This window comes from Pan troglodytes, chromosome 4, assembly GCF_028858775.2.
Source record: "Pan troglodytes isolate AG18354 chromosome 4, NHGRI_mPanTro3-v2.0_pri, whole genome shotgun sequence".
Lineage (NCBI taxonomy): Eukaryota > Metazoa > Chordata > Mammalia > Primates > Hominidae > Pan > Pan troglodytes.
The window spans coordinates 105,885,310-105,902,542 of record NC_072402.2 but is presented as its reverse complement, the minus strand read 5'-3'; the positions used below and the strand labels follow the sequence as shown (position 1 = coordinate 105,902,542).

General features: G+C 35.1%; 1 protein-coding gene across 4 annotated transcripts in view; it reads left to right on the top strand.

The window, feature by feature from the left end:
- The window catches only part of FBXL17 (F-box and leucine rich repeat protein 17), a 525,181-nt gene that overhangs the window by 203,532 nt on the left and 304,416 nt on the right, over positions 1-17,233 (top strand). Inside the window, exon 7 of one of the 4 annotated variants that reach the window (XM_016953579.4) lies at positions 164-17,226. The exons of the other annotated variants lie outside the window; for them this stretch is intronic. Coding sequence (XP_016809068.2) covers positions 164-188 — 25 coding nt within the window. The 3' untranslated portion in view covers positions 189-17,226. Of the gene's footprint in view, positions 1-163; positions 17,227-17,233 lie in introns of those variants that run through there. 4 annotated transcript variants of the gene reach the window in all.

Sequence of the window (17,233 nt, the reverse complement as noted above, 5' to 3'; positions counted from 1 at the left end):
GTTTATTAAAGTCCCTCAAACTCCACACCTATAATTTGAAGTTGCTTATTTTAAAATGAATTCATTGGCAATGTTTAGTGTTTGGTTCATGATTTCTTTGTTTTCAATATTAAGAAAAAATCTTAATACTATTCTCTCTGTCTCTTTTTTTATTTTTGTATAGAAAAAGCCCTCTTTTGTTTTTTTAGGTATATTGAGGTGAAAGTTGTAGAGTGACAGATTACTCCACCACCCCTTTCAGTGAGACTGACAGCACCTTGGCTCGTGTAAAACTCAGTGTGGCTTTATATAAAGATTTTTCTAACTCCCCTGATCTTCTCTGGATGTTTATTCTGTTTCTTCTTTCAAATTTCCGTTGATTCAATAAAAAACGGTGATATTTAGAAATAAAGTTCAGAGAGGATTTGAGCAGGTGTTGGTGATATAAAATATTTGCTGAGTGCCCGTTGTGTTTTATTTCCAAGAATTGTTTTGTGAACATATGCTATATATTGTATTTATAAGTGTTCAAGGTCTGGATAGATAATCTACCATCTTCCTGTGAATGTCATGTCACAGTGGACTTAGAATTTTATTTCATTTCAATCCCCTAACATTACTTAATTCTCCTAGAGACTGAGGTTTAAAGATTGCCCAAGGGGAACAAACCTATCCATTAAATCCAGCAGGCAGAGTTGAATTTGAGTTTGAGAATATTTTGTTTTCTTTTAAAGTTAAGTGGTGTGGAGGAGAGAAATACTTTTCACCTTGGAGTATTGAGTGTGAAGTTTGAGCAATTTTCTATCATAAAAGCCTGAAAACTTGGAAATAAAGAGGTGGCAAAAATAATGCTGACTGTTGAAGCTGCTTGGGGGTGGTATTTATAGCAGCATCACCCTGCCTCTATAGAATGCAGAGCAATCTGTCTGCATACTTATTGGTGCCTAATAATGTGCCTGGTTAGGTGAAGCTTTAGTAAAACTGAATTTTAGCTTATTTCTGTAATCCACTGAATAGTTTTGTGTATTGTCTATGACATTATTTGTATTTTTGCAAAAAGAATAATGAAATATATTTTACTGAGTTCTGAGAGGATTATAGAAACAGAATGGAGTCTTTCTAAACTAGTGACGTTAGTTTGAGGTAAGCATATTTTTGACACTATTTTTTTGTATTCACATATTCACAATTATGTGTAAGACCATCCCTAGAAAGATAGTTTGATATTGGAGTAACTATTATTCCGGGCTTCCAAACTATCTTTAAAAAATCATGAGGCCAGGCATCGTGGCTCACCTCTTATCTCAGCACTTTGGGAGGCCAAGGAGGGTGGATTACTTGAGCTCAGGAGTTCAAGACCAGCCTGGGCAACATGGTGAAACCCCGTCTTTATAAAAAAATTTTAAAAATTAGCCGGGCATGATGGCACGTGCCTGTTGACCCAGCTACTGAGGAGGCTGAGCTGGGAGGATAGCTCGAGACTGGGAGGATTGCTTGAGACTGGGAGGCAGAGATTGCAGTGAGCTGTGATCGTGCCACTGCTCTCCAGTCTGGGTGACAGAGGAAGACCCTGTCTCAAAAAAAAATAAGATACGAAACTATGCCTTTTCTGTTCTTCTATCCATTAGACCTTCTTTCTAAAACCATGATTGGCCATGTAGTGCTAGTGAGGTAATAGTGTGTGTGTGTGTATATATATATATATATTTTTTTTTTTCTGGAGCAAGGATAATAGCAATAGCTAATAATAGTTACCACTTAATTATACTGTGTTCCAGACACTGTTCTGTTTATACACATTGTTTTATTTAATCTCTACAACAACCCTGAGGAAGGAATTATCCCTATTTTCAAACAAAGGAATTAAGGCCCAGACACGTTGAATAGTTCACAACTAGAGGAACCAAGACTGGAACCCATTTTTGTGGTCTTCAGAGTTCAAGCTCCTACCATGAAGGGCTCACTGTCTTCCATGTCCTTATTCTGCTTCAGACCTAGAGTGACCATATATCCTGATTTGACCAGGATAGTTCCAACCCATGCCTGTTGTTTTGCCATTCTGTCGGGTTTAGTATTTGTGCTGCTGCTGTTCCTAAGTTCCAGAATATTTTACTTTAAATGATAAATTAAATGGTCATCCGACCTCAGACATCAGACATGGTTGATCATTCTGAACATGGTTAGAATGGTACCTTTGCTTTTCCCTATGGGATATCTAAAAGGTGACATGTTTGAATATTTTACTGCATATATCGAGTTGTGGATATTTTAAAAAACAGCTTATTTTTGGTAAAAAGTAATTTTTCAAATTAACCCCATTTGTAAATACTCTTCATTTCTTATGATGTTTCTTGAGGAAAGTAGAAAATTTTGCCCATTTTTGTGTTTTGTACTACACATGGCTCATAGTTGGTCTGAAAAAGAATTTCACTAATGAATTTTGAATAGGTATTTATTTAACTTATAATGATGCACAATTATTTTTACAAACGTGTCACTATCTGTAAATGCTTCCTTGTAGGTTGTAGCAAATACTTAACCATTGCAGATTAAAGGAGACTACTGGTTCTAATACTTTGAATAAGTTGTCTTTCAATTAAAAAGAAGAAAGTTATCTTCATCAAACGGTTCAGTACCTTTGGCAAGAAATAATTGGCAAAATTAATCTCTACTTTTTTAAGTATGTGGGGTTTTTCAAATAATTGATGATATTTTGCTACAACAGGCAAAGTTTTTCTGGTAAAATTATTTGTGCATTTATCCTCAGATGAAGTTCTTAGTGCATTCAAATTTAAATAAACTTTTTCAGTTGTTTGGTAGGTAGTAGTATTAAATATCAGTTCTGATATTGATTCTTTTAGTACTTATAGTTATTTAATATCATTTTTAAGGAAATACTACTTACTATGTAACACCAGAGTATTTAACCTAGTAAAATCACTTAAAAGGAAAAATCTATATGATATGTATATATTTCAGCCTGCTTTGACTTTTAACTTCAAGAGATGAGATGGGACTGAATTTGATGTGGGTGATTTTGGCTTATTGATTCTCCATGTTGACATTATTTTGTCTAATAGAATAATGTGAATATTTATTATGGTCCTAACATGTAATGGTAATTTTTAATTTCTGTGTTGTCTTTGGTTCCTAGTGAGCAATAGTGCATAAGTGAACATTTCTACAAATACAAATAGTAGTAATTAAGAGCTCCCATAGAATCATATTACGGATATTTCTGGATGTGCTACTCTAAATGCTGCAACTGCTTTTGTGTTTTTCAGGCCATAAAAAGCTGAGTAAACAGAGGTACGCATTTAGCTTGCAGTATTTAAACATATTTCCTTGTTGTGAAATCATAATTTGTTTTTAAATTATAGGAAAGAATGAGATACATTTTATATGATGATGAATACGGCATTATAAGCTCATGGATTTAGGGACATCCTAATCTCAGATCTGTTTTAAAATTGCCAACAATGAAGAAAATCTTCATTTATTGATGAAAATGATGATACCTTATTGACTGCTTGGACAAATTTATACCATCTCCCACTTCTCCCAGGAGTTGTCTTATTCTTAATTCACCAAACCAAAAGTGGCAATTAAAATAACTCATTGTTGTCAAAATTTAAAAATGTGTGATAAATGAAGCCCAGTAAATAGTGAAAATATGAGAAAGGTGATTAAATCTGACAATTTTCTTGTAAAAGACTTGAGATGATAAATATCTCCTGTGATTAGTTATTAATTTAGTGCAAGGGATTTTGCTTCAGCCTAAAATATTTTATGAACAGTGGCATATAGAAATATTTTAGAAGATAGGTACACACATGCTTAACCATAGGAGAAATTGCTGGAACTTGATTGGTAATAATTAAAAATGGCAGACATGACATGCAAGTGTCTGGGCTATTTTCTGTATGACAGTCCTTTCAGAGATTAGGAAAGGGAAGTGTTTCCTGAAGACATGAAGAATGACAGAATACTTTCAGCTTGAACCTTTACGCTTCATGAAAATGGAAAGGTTTTATGTGTATCATTCTTCAACTGATAAAACATTTAATTTAAGACAGTATACAATTACTCCTCACTTACTGAAGTATGAAAAATATCAAAGTTGTTACTTAACAATTATAGTTGCACTGCTACTAATAATTTCCCTTAAAATGAATATGAATTCCATTTAAAGAAAAGATGAAATAATAATGGTGATTGTAATGAAGTGCTGTATCATGTTACTGTCTAGCTGAATCTATAGCGCATGGCTCTGCTGGTGGCATATATTATTGTGCGGATGTGTGACGTTTGGTTTATGAGTCTTTCTCCTTGTGAGGAGGACCTGGATCTTCATCTTGCGCCCTGTGCCCTCACTTCACAGCCCCCCTCCACCCCTGCTTCCAATCAGCACCTCACACACGGCCCTGCTCAGAGGATTAATTTAATACATTCGTGTTGGGAGAATTATAGATCATGCTTTTGTATGATGAATAAATTTTCTTTTAAATTTGGCTGAAACTCTGGCTGAAATCCAGGCAATTGGTTCAGATTCTCCCTTTCTAACAGATTTATTTATTTCTGAATAAAGTTGGTGCTTCATAAAGTGAAAATTTAATGTCATTGTTCAGATTCAGATAGAGCTTGCGTTATGTATTACATGCCATTTGTCTGAAAGCCATAGCCTCATTTTTGAACAAGGAATAGAATTCCAATGTTCAGTCAGTGCATTTTGCCCTTTTAATAGGGACTTTGGAATACTTTGAGTGAAGAAGTGAGGAACCAGAAACTTTGCCTGCCTTCCATTTATACCTGTGTTAATTGAAAAGAGGCTGAGGAGACAGTTGCAGCTTTTTTTTTTTTTTTTTTTTTTTTGCTTCTTTGTGTAAAAAGTATAGCTATATGAGAAAAAAAAATCGTATGAGTTTTTCTTTAGCTCTTCTTGTAGTACTTTTAAGTGCTTCTTTTCAAATGTATATTTAGTGTTTGGTTAATTGCTACTATGAACCTAAACACACTGATTAAGGCCAGGTTCACATTAGAACAATTATCTGGTTAATTGCTCTGGTGCAAAAAGAGGCTAAAAAATCATCAGAACATCAAGTTGTGAAAGCACTGGCAGGAGTTTCAAAACCACCAAGCATACCTACTGCAAATCACATCAGCAAAGCAATTAATTTAGGCTAATTGCTTTTCTGTTTGTTCAAGATGCACTTTGGAACTGTCTTTTGAAATGGTGGCAATTAAGATTAGTGAGCAATATAATTTAAAAATGTTAGAACAGTCACTACTTTTTAAAAGTGTTAACTATTCCATATAAACCTGTACAATATATCTCTCATCCATATAGTACTTTGAAATAATTAAACAAAATAAGGTTATTTTATATATTTATAAGATTTCCATAAGAAATAAATTGAGGAGTAGATTACCTATGCCTGAACTATAGCATAGGGTTATCTTTAATCCTAATTTTCAGTTAGAATTATCTAATTTCAGCAATTCATGCTATGATAGCTTGCTGAATGTGGTGAGAAATAGCTAGCCTCCAAAGGTGATATTGGCTACTGGCATTTTCTCCAGTTGAATGTATGTTTGGCTTCTCATATGGCTTCTCATAACATAATCAGGATTTTAAAATACATTAACAACCAGATTTGACACAATTCACATTATTGAGGTTTTCCTTGTTATTAACTATTATAATTTTGGCAGCACCAATTTGTCAAAAATTGTAAGCTACTTAAGTTTCCAGCTGTTTCTCTATGAAGCAGTGTTGTAGCAGGTCCTCAGCTGAAAAGAATGACAATTTTAGGGATCAATTTCTTGTTAGGAAATGTAGAAATACCATTATTGGAGGAATAACCTTTCATTCCCCAAACTGTTTCTCTGTTCACCATATTGTCAAACAAGCAAGTAGCTCTTTCCTTTACCTCTGTCTTTCCATAGAAGCAATTCTTACGCGGTATGTTTAGTGACATATCCTGCCCCATTAAATTGTTCAAAGAAAATAGGTTGTATTGTATTAAAGACTGTGGCTCTGAAAATGAATCTTTTAGAGAAACACGTGTTAAAGGAAGTCCTGGTAGCAATTATCATTTCTTTACTGTAATAAATTTGATCTCTTCATAATTCAGTATGAATAGATCTTTGGACATAGCTAATTAACTACATCACAAAATTAAAATTTTCTCTAGGGATTATTTTCTTTTTTTTATTTTATTATTATTATACTTTAAGTTTTAGGGTACATGTGCACAATGTGCAGGTTAGTTACATATGTATACATGTGCCATGCTGGTGTGCTGCACCCATTAACTCGTCATTTAGCATTAGGTATATCTCCTAAAGCTATCCCTCCCCCATCCCGGGATTATTTTCATAGGAAAAAAGTATATGTGCTTTTTATAAGGATATATTTTTCTTCTTTTATAAACTTCATGTTTTCTAGTAGTGCTACATACTCAATCTAGATTTCTTGGTGATGCTATTTGTTGTGGAATGTTCAATTAGAAAACTGCTGTTGGCCGGGCACAGTGGCTCACACCTGTAATCCCAGCAATTTGGGAGGCCGAGGCAGGTAGATCACTTGAGGTCAGGAGTTCGAGAGCAGCCTGACCAACATGGTGAAACCCCGTCTTTACTAAAAAAATACAAAATTAGCCAGGTGTGGTGGCTCACACCTGTAATCCCAGCTTCTTGGGAGGCTGAACAGGAGAATCGCTTGAACCCAGGAGGCGGAGGTTGCAGTGACCCGAGATTGCACCATTGCACTCCAGCCTGGGCAGCAAGAGCTAAACTCCATCTCAAAAAACAATAAACAAATAAAATAAAGCTGCTCTTGTAGGTAAAAATATCCAATTAGATGGAAATGTATTGATTAGATCAAATAGAAAAGTGTTGAAGGCTCTTAAAACACAGAAAAATCTCCCAACCAAGCAACTTAAATGATGGTATCAGACGTTGAGTCTGGATCTTGGTCTTCTGTTGAAATCTGTGACTGAAGCAGCAGAGTAATATTACTTCATGTTGGGGAAAATGCAAGCTAGTACCTACTTTTGTCCTTCAGAGCTTCTGTGATTATTTATAGTTGAAAATATAGGTACTATAAAAATTTCTCTATTTTGTAGAAGATAGAAGATGTCAAAGTATAGACACAATTTCTGGCTGTATTTTTATATATGCACTCTTTTGTGCAATATGACGTTGCCTGTCCTCCCATCAAAAGGTGGAGTCTTTTGCTTTATCCTTCTATCCTCTTACATCTGTGCTGGCTTTGTGACTTGGCTGTGACTGATAGAATATGGTGGAAATTTCGTTGTGGGCCTTCTGAGCTTTGGCTTCAAGAAGCCTTGCAACTTCTGTTCTTGCGTTTTTGGGATACTGCCACCAACATGTGAATAAGCTCAGAGTGGTCTCTCTGAGAATAAGAAATCACATGAAGATGGAAGTCTAAACAACAGCCAGAACCAACTGTCAAACATGTGAGTAAGGCCATCTTAGACCATCTATATTAGTCTGTTTTCACGCTGCTGTTGGGGACATACCCGAGACTGGGCAATTTACAAAAGAAAGAGGCTTAATTGGACTCACAGTTCCATGTGGCTGGGGCCCTCAAAATCATGGCGGAAGGCAAGGAGGAGCAAGTCACGTCTTACACGGATGGCAGCAGGCAAAAAGAGAGAGAGAGCTTGTGCGGGGGATCTCCTCTTTTTAAAACCATCAGATCTTGTGAGACTTACTCACCATTGCAAGAACAGCATGGGAAAGACCTGCCCCCATGATTCAATTACCTCCCACCAAGTCCCTCCCACAACACTTGGGAATTCAAGATGAGATTTGGGTGAGGACACAGCCAAACCATATCACTATCCAATCTTAGTCAAGCCTTCAGATTCCTGCAGTCCTTTGTAGTAAAACCAGCAGAATTGCTTGGCAAAGCCCAGTTCAAATAGCCAGTCCACAGAGTTGTGAGCAAGTAAGAGTTGTTTTTTTAAAGCTACTAAATTTTGGTGTGGTTTGTTTTACAGCAATAAATGACTAAGATACTGACTTTGTAGCTGCCCTATGTGGGGAATTTTATATTAAGTCAGGCTGAGAGTTTTTCATTCATTAACTTATTTAATTATCACATTAACTCCATGACATAGGTATCATTATGCCCTGTTTTATAGATAAAGTAAAATGGAGCACAGATAGGTAGAGTGTCTTGCTGAAGATCACAGATAGCAAGTGCAGAGCCAGGATTGAATGTAGATCTGTCTGACCTCAAAGCCCCCACAATATCCTAGCTGTTAAACTGCCTCCAACACCTTATTCTGAATTTAAAAATATAGTTGGTTGCAACAAGCAGTTAAACTTACCTTGGAGTCCCTGAAATACAAGTGCTAGCTAATAACATTACAATAAAGTAAGTATTAAATAAAATAAATATTACAATAAAATAACATCCATTTGCAGTTTCCAGTACTGCTATTTAATCTTGAGTATTCATTTAGAGAATGCATGGAGAAAAAGGCACCTCTTCAGGTCTCATAAGGGCCTGAGTCTGAAAGGGAGAATGTGAAAACAAATTTTAAAATATATAAATATAAGCCCTTGACTTTATATACATTAAAGATAGTTTTGGTATTTCGTGGTATTAAATATCTGTGTTCTTTTCTTCTCTGTTGTTGAATTATGGAGAAATTGAGAGGGGAAAGAAGACCCTTCCTTAGAATAGTTGTTACTGTGGCATAATCACCACTATATTTATGCCTTCAATGTCTACGTCTTTTGATAAAAAGTCTTACAGTGCTGGGCACGGTGGCTCATACCTGTAATCCCAACACTTTGGGAGGCCGAGGCGGGCAGATCACTTGGGGTCGGGAGTTTGAAACCAGCCTGGCCAACATGGTGAAACCCTGTCTCTACTGAAAATACAAAAATTAGCCAGGCCTGGTGGCAGACACTTATAGTCCCAGCTACTTGGGAAGCTGAGGCAGGAGAATTGCTTGAACCTGGGAAGCGGAAGTTGCAGTGATCTGAGATGGCACCATTGCACTCCAGCCTGGACGACAGAGTGAGACTCTTGTCTCAAAAAAAGGAAAAAAATAGTCTTATAATAACATAACTTCTATGGGAAGCGGAAGTTGCAGTGATCTGAGATGGCACCATTGCACTCCAGCCTGGACGACAGAGTGAGACTCTTGTCTCAAAAAAAGGAAAAAAATAGTCTTATAATAACATAACTTCTATGGTATATATGTAATAATGGTACTAATATCTACCAAAAACTCCACATACAGAAATGGGAATCTTTATTTTTGAAATTCTTCTAACTAATACCTTAGTGACAGTACATCCATAAACTAGTTAATATTAGTAGGTGATTCTGACATGTATATAATATCTTATCATACCCATTTACCATAGTGACACACTAATCAGACCTGCCTCAGATTTTCTTGCTTGTTAAATATTGATGTCTGGGAGCATTTCCTCCATGATTTATTATGGTATTTTGAGAGCTATTTTCATTTGGGAAATATGATTTCCATTTGTTTTCCTTTTAACTTGAATTTAAACTGAATTCCTATTTTTGGTGTTGATATAATTTTTTTTCATTAATAAATTACCAATGATTTTAATATTGTATTGTGTACACATGCACATAAATATTTTGCTATGTGTGAATATATATTTGGAGAATCTTATGTTTGGGGAAAGAAGGGAGAGAGTAAGTTACATTTTTTCTTTTAGTTTTAATTTATACTCAGATGGATTATAAGTTTTTTAGAATGTTACATTGTTAACAGCATGAGAGTTAAAACTATAGCCAGGAATTGTGACTTTTCCACAATCTTGGGCTTCTAAACAGAAGCTCACTAAATGCATGTTGATGGATTGATTGGATAGCAATCAAACCTAGTGAATATAAGCCTATGTTCAAGGTAAGATAAAAGAAAATTGACCTACTCAAGTTGAACAAGATAGAATAAGTCAAAATAAGTCTGTAAAAATCTTCAAGTTCATTTTTTGGGGGTAGACACGGCCGTTAAAAATACTCTGTAAATGTAATGGAAGAGTTAAAGCAGCACTCACTGAATTCTCTAACATAGAATGGTGGCTTATCTGTGAGGTATGTGGATTCAGTTTTAGCCTAACTGACAAACATGTTAACCTTACTAGATTTAAAAGAACTAAATACAGGGGGATAAAAATGCTGGAGAAACATAATATTCTTATGGCAACAATTTATTTGGAAAAGAGATGACAAAATATGTCAAGACAATGCCCTGGCTTTCTTCATTACATTTAGTAAATGAATTTGAAGGAAACCAAAACAACAGTTGTTTTCTATAACATTTCTTTCTACAGATGTATAGACATTTGTGGAATGACTATCTTTGAGGAAATAGATATTACTTACATAGAGTTAATATTTTGGATATTATGATCTTGTTGGAATTAGAAGCTTTCAGTAATTTATATCCTTAAATAGATTTCTATCTTCTTTTTATTTCCAAGATTTTTCTCACAAGTTTATTCCCGGTACAGAGACATCATTATGTTGTAGAGGAGCTTTTTTGTGTGATAGCTCTTGGCAGCCATCCATCTGTAAGTAGGACATAACAGTGAAGCTCGTTAGAGGGGGAGAAGTGTAAAGTATTACCAAGCAGGCCCTGACAGGCATTTAGACATCCACGCAGACATTGCTGCTGCTTGATGGCCGTCTTCCATTGTGACAAATGTAGCTGTTTAAAAAGGGACAAGGTCACAATAACTTTACAATGCTACACTCCTGTTGTTTATGGGATGCACATATATTTTACTCCTGATTCTTTCCCCAGTGACAGTATTTTCCTTATGTTTAATTTGAATGGTTTTATTTTTCTTTACTAACTTGCCACTCTTAGTTGTACACTATATTTCAGTCCTCTAAATGGGTTCTCTATGTACGTGTTGCAGTTGGTAAAGCATTTAGAATTTGTGATGATCCACACTGGTTTTCTTGGGGGTATGCATGGGAGAGAACATGGAATAGTAATGCAAAGTGGTAAGAAATCCTAAATCGCAACTGTCTGTGTTTTATTAATGCTTATATTAGCATTGATTTCACTTCAGCTAGGTGTTGGGAGGATGATGTCCTGCAAGCATTTAGATAGAGCAAACTGCCTGGGATTCCACCTAGGTAGATTCATCTTCAAAACAGTTAATCCTTAGGCCATTAATGGAAAGTCTACATATGGGTTATTTCAAACGTTCTATTAAAGCAGTCATTTGGAATGGGCCAATCACATATGTATGAAAATTTCAGAGTATACAAAAAATATATTCTATTCATCAGTAATGAGCTGCAGTCATTCTTTGGATAATCATATTTGTAAGCTAGACCCATTTGAAAGAAAGATCTCTAGTCTTAGTGTAAAAGTAATTTTCTCCATGAGATCACCCTTCCCCTTCCCCTCTCTTTTTTAAATTTCAAGAGAGTAGGTGTATTCAACTGGGTTGTTTGACTTTAAGTATTTATATAAGTGAAACTTACTTTCAAAGACTGCAAAGTGGGAAAATCAACAACTTTTGACTTTCTATTTTAAGGGCAATTGGAGTAAATTTTGTTAAATTTTTATTTAATTTGCTGTGACTACTTTTGACATTCACAAATTATGTCATTCACTTTGACACACAAATAGGAAAGTGAATAACTTTGGGATTCAGATGTGACAAGCTCCTCACAGGTGCCTCCCATTTCCTCATTCCTCCTTTCCCCAGGAGCAACGATATGATCTCTAAAAGAGATGTAGTTTTTCCACCAGCTTTTGTAAAATGAGTCTTTCCGTTTCTGACCCTTTAAAGAACATTTGTTTCTTGGATAATTTTTTCCCCCTTTAAGTTGTGTCTTCTTCCCTTTCTTAAAGCTGTGATCTGTCTACTTTTTTTCTGATGACATTTTCTCAGGTTATTTATTTCCCCTTTAATATGGATCTTCTTCACTTTCTTAAATCTGTAGAATATTTTCTTTTATTGTTGTCAGTGTCACTGATGACATTTTCATCTGATTCTTGACATATTCATTTTATAAAACATGGCTTTGTAAGGAGTTTTTTGGTCACTGACATTTTGGCAAACACTTGCCAGTGGCCACCAGAGAAGGTCAGTTAGACTCAGAGCAATTACATAAATTACCCTGAAAGACTTTTTCAAATACCTGTGAATAGAGCTTGCAATGGGAGCTAGGAGACTGAGGTCCTTTATGTTTTTGTTTTTGTTCCAAAATTTTATCACTGGGTCATTCACTAACCTTGCTAAACTTATTTAAGTTCTGTTTTATGCTTGTGGTAATGGGAACCCACCTTAGTGAAATGTTTGGAGGCTTAATCATGTTTCAAAAGCACCTTGAGCATGAATCATTAGTTCATTATTAGAATGGTGGCTTGGGTGGTGCCATCAATCATCGATGCTTTATCACCATCTTAGCCTCATGGTTTTCTGCAAATTGACAGTGAAGGTCTTAAATCAAACTTTGTAAAGACGCTAGCAGATTCTTGAAGGTTACTTATTGCTTATGGTATGGTAGCACTGAAGTGTGCACAATTATCTGAAGAAAATAGGACAATTATAGTGTACTCATTATACTACCTGTTTTCAGATTAAATGGACAAAGTGCATTCAAATTCATAATAGAGATTTAAAAAAAACACAATGATCTCTACTTATATTTTATGCTGCCATAAAATAAGATCTCTTAGTATATAGCTATTTTACATTTTTGTGAAATGCTTTTCACTTGGATTTTTCATCCAAACATATTTTAATGAGTTACATTTAAAAATATATATTTTAACATTATCTGCACATACACATCTAATGGATTAATAGGAGATTCAATGAAATTCAAATTATTCCAGGAATCATACCTTTTAATTTCTAATTTCTAGCTCAGTTGAGAAAATGATCTAGTGACTGAAAATTAACTATTTACTTTGAGTGTTTATATTTAATTTTGAACTTGATGTATTCCAAGAATCAAAGGATCTGATTGGAAGTAGTGTCAAAGGTCAGCTAATTTAGCCTTCTGCCAGCAAGCTCTTGACTCTTTATCTATTGCGTATAGCTTGTTGTTTTTTGTTTTTCATCTTTTTACCATGTTTTCTTCATATATCATCTGGGTCCACTTTGTTAACATATCAAATCACACTCTGTCTGATGTTCAAAATGCTTCTTACAACTAACAGATCAGCACTGTCTTAGAGTATTTTTTAAATCAGGTTATTTATTATCAGTTTTTTAAAAAGACTATAACACATCATCTTAACTTTGGAGCTTAGAAACGTCTATGAGATACGTTAAAATACAGAGGTGTCTCCCTGGAGCATGTGTTTTGCAGGAGTAGAACAAGGAGGGCACTGTGGACTGCCAAAGGGCAAACTGCTAGAGGTAAGACACCGGCAGGTGCTGATTTTTCTTTGCTTGGGTCTTGCTCTGTTTTTCCAGGTCCATGCATGCAGGTAAAATGCTAATGCTGTTTATTCCATTTTTATTGGCAGCTCTCCAAATTTGATTATTGATATATCTGAATTACAGTGGAATGCAACATCAAAGTCTCACTTGACTCTTTCCTTAGATATTTGTCAGTAGAATTGTATATATACCTCAATGTCAGATAGATCATATGTACTTTTTAATCTGTATGAAAGTGAAATGTTATAAGGGAACTGTGAACTGCTTGAAAATGAGCTTTTGGTGGGATAGTGAGGTGTCTCACGTGGGTTTCTTCCTTTGGTTACTATATTATTTCACTCCCTGAAGAATAATCATGTTTTCAATAACAAGCACTTAAGTGTGTTTGTGGATTTTCTTTGTTGTTCCCATTTTCTGTGCTTTGGTATTTCATATCTTGTACAAACTGACTACAGTGTAGATTAATAAGCAGCAGATTAATAAACACTGCCACTTGTGACTGGTAGTGGATGCAGGAGTTTTCATGTTCCTACATGCTCTTTTTGAAAATTTTAACCACAGACACTCAGAATTGTAAAGAACTCCCGAGCAGGACAACCCATCTAACACCTATATTTTGCTATTTTGAAACTGAGGCTCAAGGATAATCTGTGACGTGTCCAGATTCATGCAGCTAGTTAGTGATGAAGGTGAAGCCTGTATGCTGCTTTCCATTAATTGTGAGGCTTTTATATCCCACTATGCTCAGCTACTCCCTTGCCTTTCTTTATTAGTAATTTATTTGTCACCAGCGTTTGTTTTCTTTCATGGTCTAGAATTGACTGTAGTCTCTAGATTGTAGGCCCTTGTATTTCTTTTATGTTCCTTTGAATGGAAAATAGCATACACACAGTAGATTTTTAGTAAATATTTTTTAAAAGAAAAGACTACTTAAAATCCCACTATTCAGAGATTTCCACTGTTTACATTTTGGTGATCATCTTTTCAGTTATGTGCATCTCCATGTGTAACTTACCCACTTCCTTCTGTAATTACACTGTCTGTAATATTTTGCAATTGGTGCCTGTCACTCAACTTCTTTTTGTTTTAATAACTATAGAACTATACCACCATTTATAACAGGTTAGTGGTAAGATTTTAGCACAGTGTATTTAACAAATCTCTTATTAATAGACATTCTGACTAGTTCCAATTTTTACTCCTATAAATAACTGTATGATAAATATTCTTATTTCTATATCTTTGTATACTTTTTGTTGTCTCCTTAGGAATAATTTCATGAAATCGAATTTCTATGTCTGTGTCTCTTTCTCCATACCTATGCCAATTGTGGATGCTATCATCAGCTATTTTGGAGCATTTAAAAATGGCTTTAAGGTTTAATAACTGACAAAACTTGGAATAAGTTACTTAGGCACAAGTGTATTTTTCACTAAGGGGCAGAATACTGTAGTAGATACGAGCATCAGCTCTGGAGCCAAACCATCTGGATTTGAATCCTGGCTGTGCCACCTTCTACCTGCTTGTCATTGCGCAAGTTACTTAACTTCCCTGTTTCTCATCTGTAAAATGGAGACAGCAGTAGTACTTACTTCATAAACTTATTGTGTGATTTAAATGTCATTGTACATGTGAAGTACTTAGAATAGTTCCTGGCACATAGTTAACTACTTAATACATATCAGTTATAATAATGATAATAATTATTATTATCAGTCAGTGAGTATTTGATTTCTACCTACAATGATGTTGGAATGTGGAATTTGAAAGGAAATTTGAGACATTACCACCACAGTGTTCAAAAAAATACCTGCCATATACTGGAGGAAATAAGACGTTAAGTAAATGAAAGTTGCATAATTAGGTTAAATAAAGCAGAACTACAGCCTAAGAAGAGGCTTGGGCTAAGACATCGTTAATTACCAAATGAGTGATATATTCATGAAATAGGGTCCTCTTGTAATACTTGGAAGGGCAATAATGAAGTTTGTTCTACTTGTTTTTTATTCTAACAGGAACAAACCTTCTGATTTAGAGTGATCATGTTTCTCACTTGGTGCACCACAGTCCTGGTTCGTGTATGGCTTAATGTCATGGTTGGATAATAAATTAATTATATGCTTATCCTATTTCCTGTTGATATTTTCTTTCTGTCAGTGTCCTTGTGATGTCAATTCTTGCTTTGGCTTAAGAACTATTTTGATTACTAAGGCATCTTTGCTCATTTGTTCTATTTCGGAGTAATTTTATAGTTTGATTTAGAGGACAATCTTATTTTCAGGTGCTCAGGGAAAAGCTCATACTTGCCTATCTTGTATTGCTTATAAATATCAGGAGATAAAATCTGGAAAAATAGTTTATTGCCAGGTTTTAGATGACCTAGCATGTTGCGTTAAGATAACCAATAAAGACTTTATTTTTCTGAAATTAAAGAGAGCAGTATTTCAGGCAATTAGGTGGAAAGTTTTAAAACTATAAGTAAAACAAATCCAGTGTTTCTTAGACCTCTAACATATAATTTTGCACAGAAGTTTGCATGTAATGCTAAACATATTTTGACGAATATGTAGTTCTCCATATCTTCAGTACAGATTTTAAAAAATGTTTTAAGGCCAGAAGCAGTGGCTCATGCCTGTAATCCCAGCACTTTGGGAGGCCGAGATGGGCGGATCATGAGGTCGGGAGATCGAGACCATCCTGCCTAACACGGTGAAACCCCGTCTCTACTAAAAACACAAAAAAATTAGCCGGACGTAGTGGCGGGCGCCTGTAGTCCCCGCTACTTGGGAGGCTGAGGCAGGAGAATGGTGTGAACCCGGGAGGCGGAGCTTGCAGTGAGCCGAGATCGCGCCACTGCACTCCAGCCTGGGCGACAGACCGAGACTCTGTCTCAAAAAAAAAAAAAAAAAAAAAAAAAAGTTTTCATGTCCTGCATTGTTGACATCTTAGCCCATTTTCGTGTATTTGTCAGTTGAACCTTCTTATTTCCTTGCCTTTGGTGTCACAATAATACATTTAAAGGATTGAGAGTTTAGTCTTTGAATTATGAATAAATGTTAAGGAGAATATAAAGGAATAGAGGTTGACTCTCTGATGGGCCCTGGCAAAAATGAAACATTTTAACCTCTTTCATTGTAACTGTCTTCTAATTAGATATTATCAAATGTTAGAGGAAAATGCTTGTCACATTTGAATTTATTATGTAGGAAATTTATGCTCTGAATCATAATGGTACTAGATGACTTTTTTCTGATGTAGTTAAGAATATTGTAATATAAGAGTTTGATCCAGTACAATTTGTATTTTTTAAAATCATTTTTAATATGTTGGGCACAGTGCTTTGTACTGGTGAAACATAGTTGAATCAGAAATGGGCTCTACTCTGAGCGGTTAATAAGACCTAGGGATGGCTACTTAGGATTTCAGAAACCTCTCTGCACATCAATACAGAATAATACCAATAACCACGAACACTTCTATAGCACTGATTCTGACAGTTACTATTCCAAATGTTATATGTATATTAAATTTCCAATAACCCTGTGAGGTGATACTGTTATTGTGCCCAGTTTTCAAATGAGAGAACCAAGGCACAAGAGATTAAATAACTTGCCCAGTGTTGTATAGGTAGAAAACAATTTTCTATCCCAAGTGAGCTATTTTGAGAAACATTATTCACATATCACTGTTTTGTGCCTTATAAACATTATGAGAAGTAGTTGCTAGTGCAGTTCAAGAATGAATATGTGGAAATTACTGAATATAATTTCATTAATTCATTTACCAGATTTTTGTATGTTTGTTTGTTTTTTAG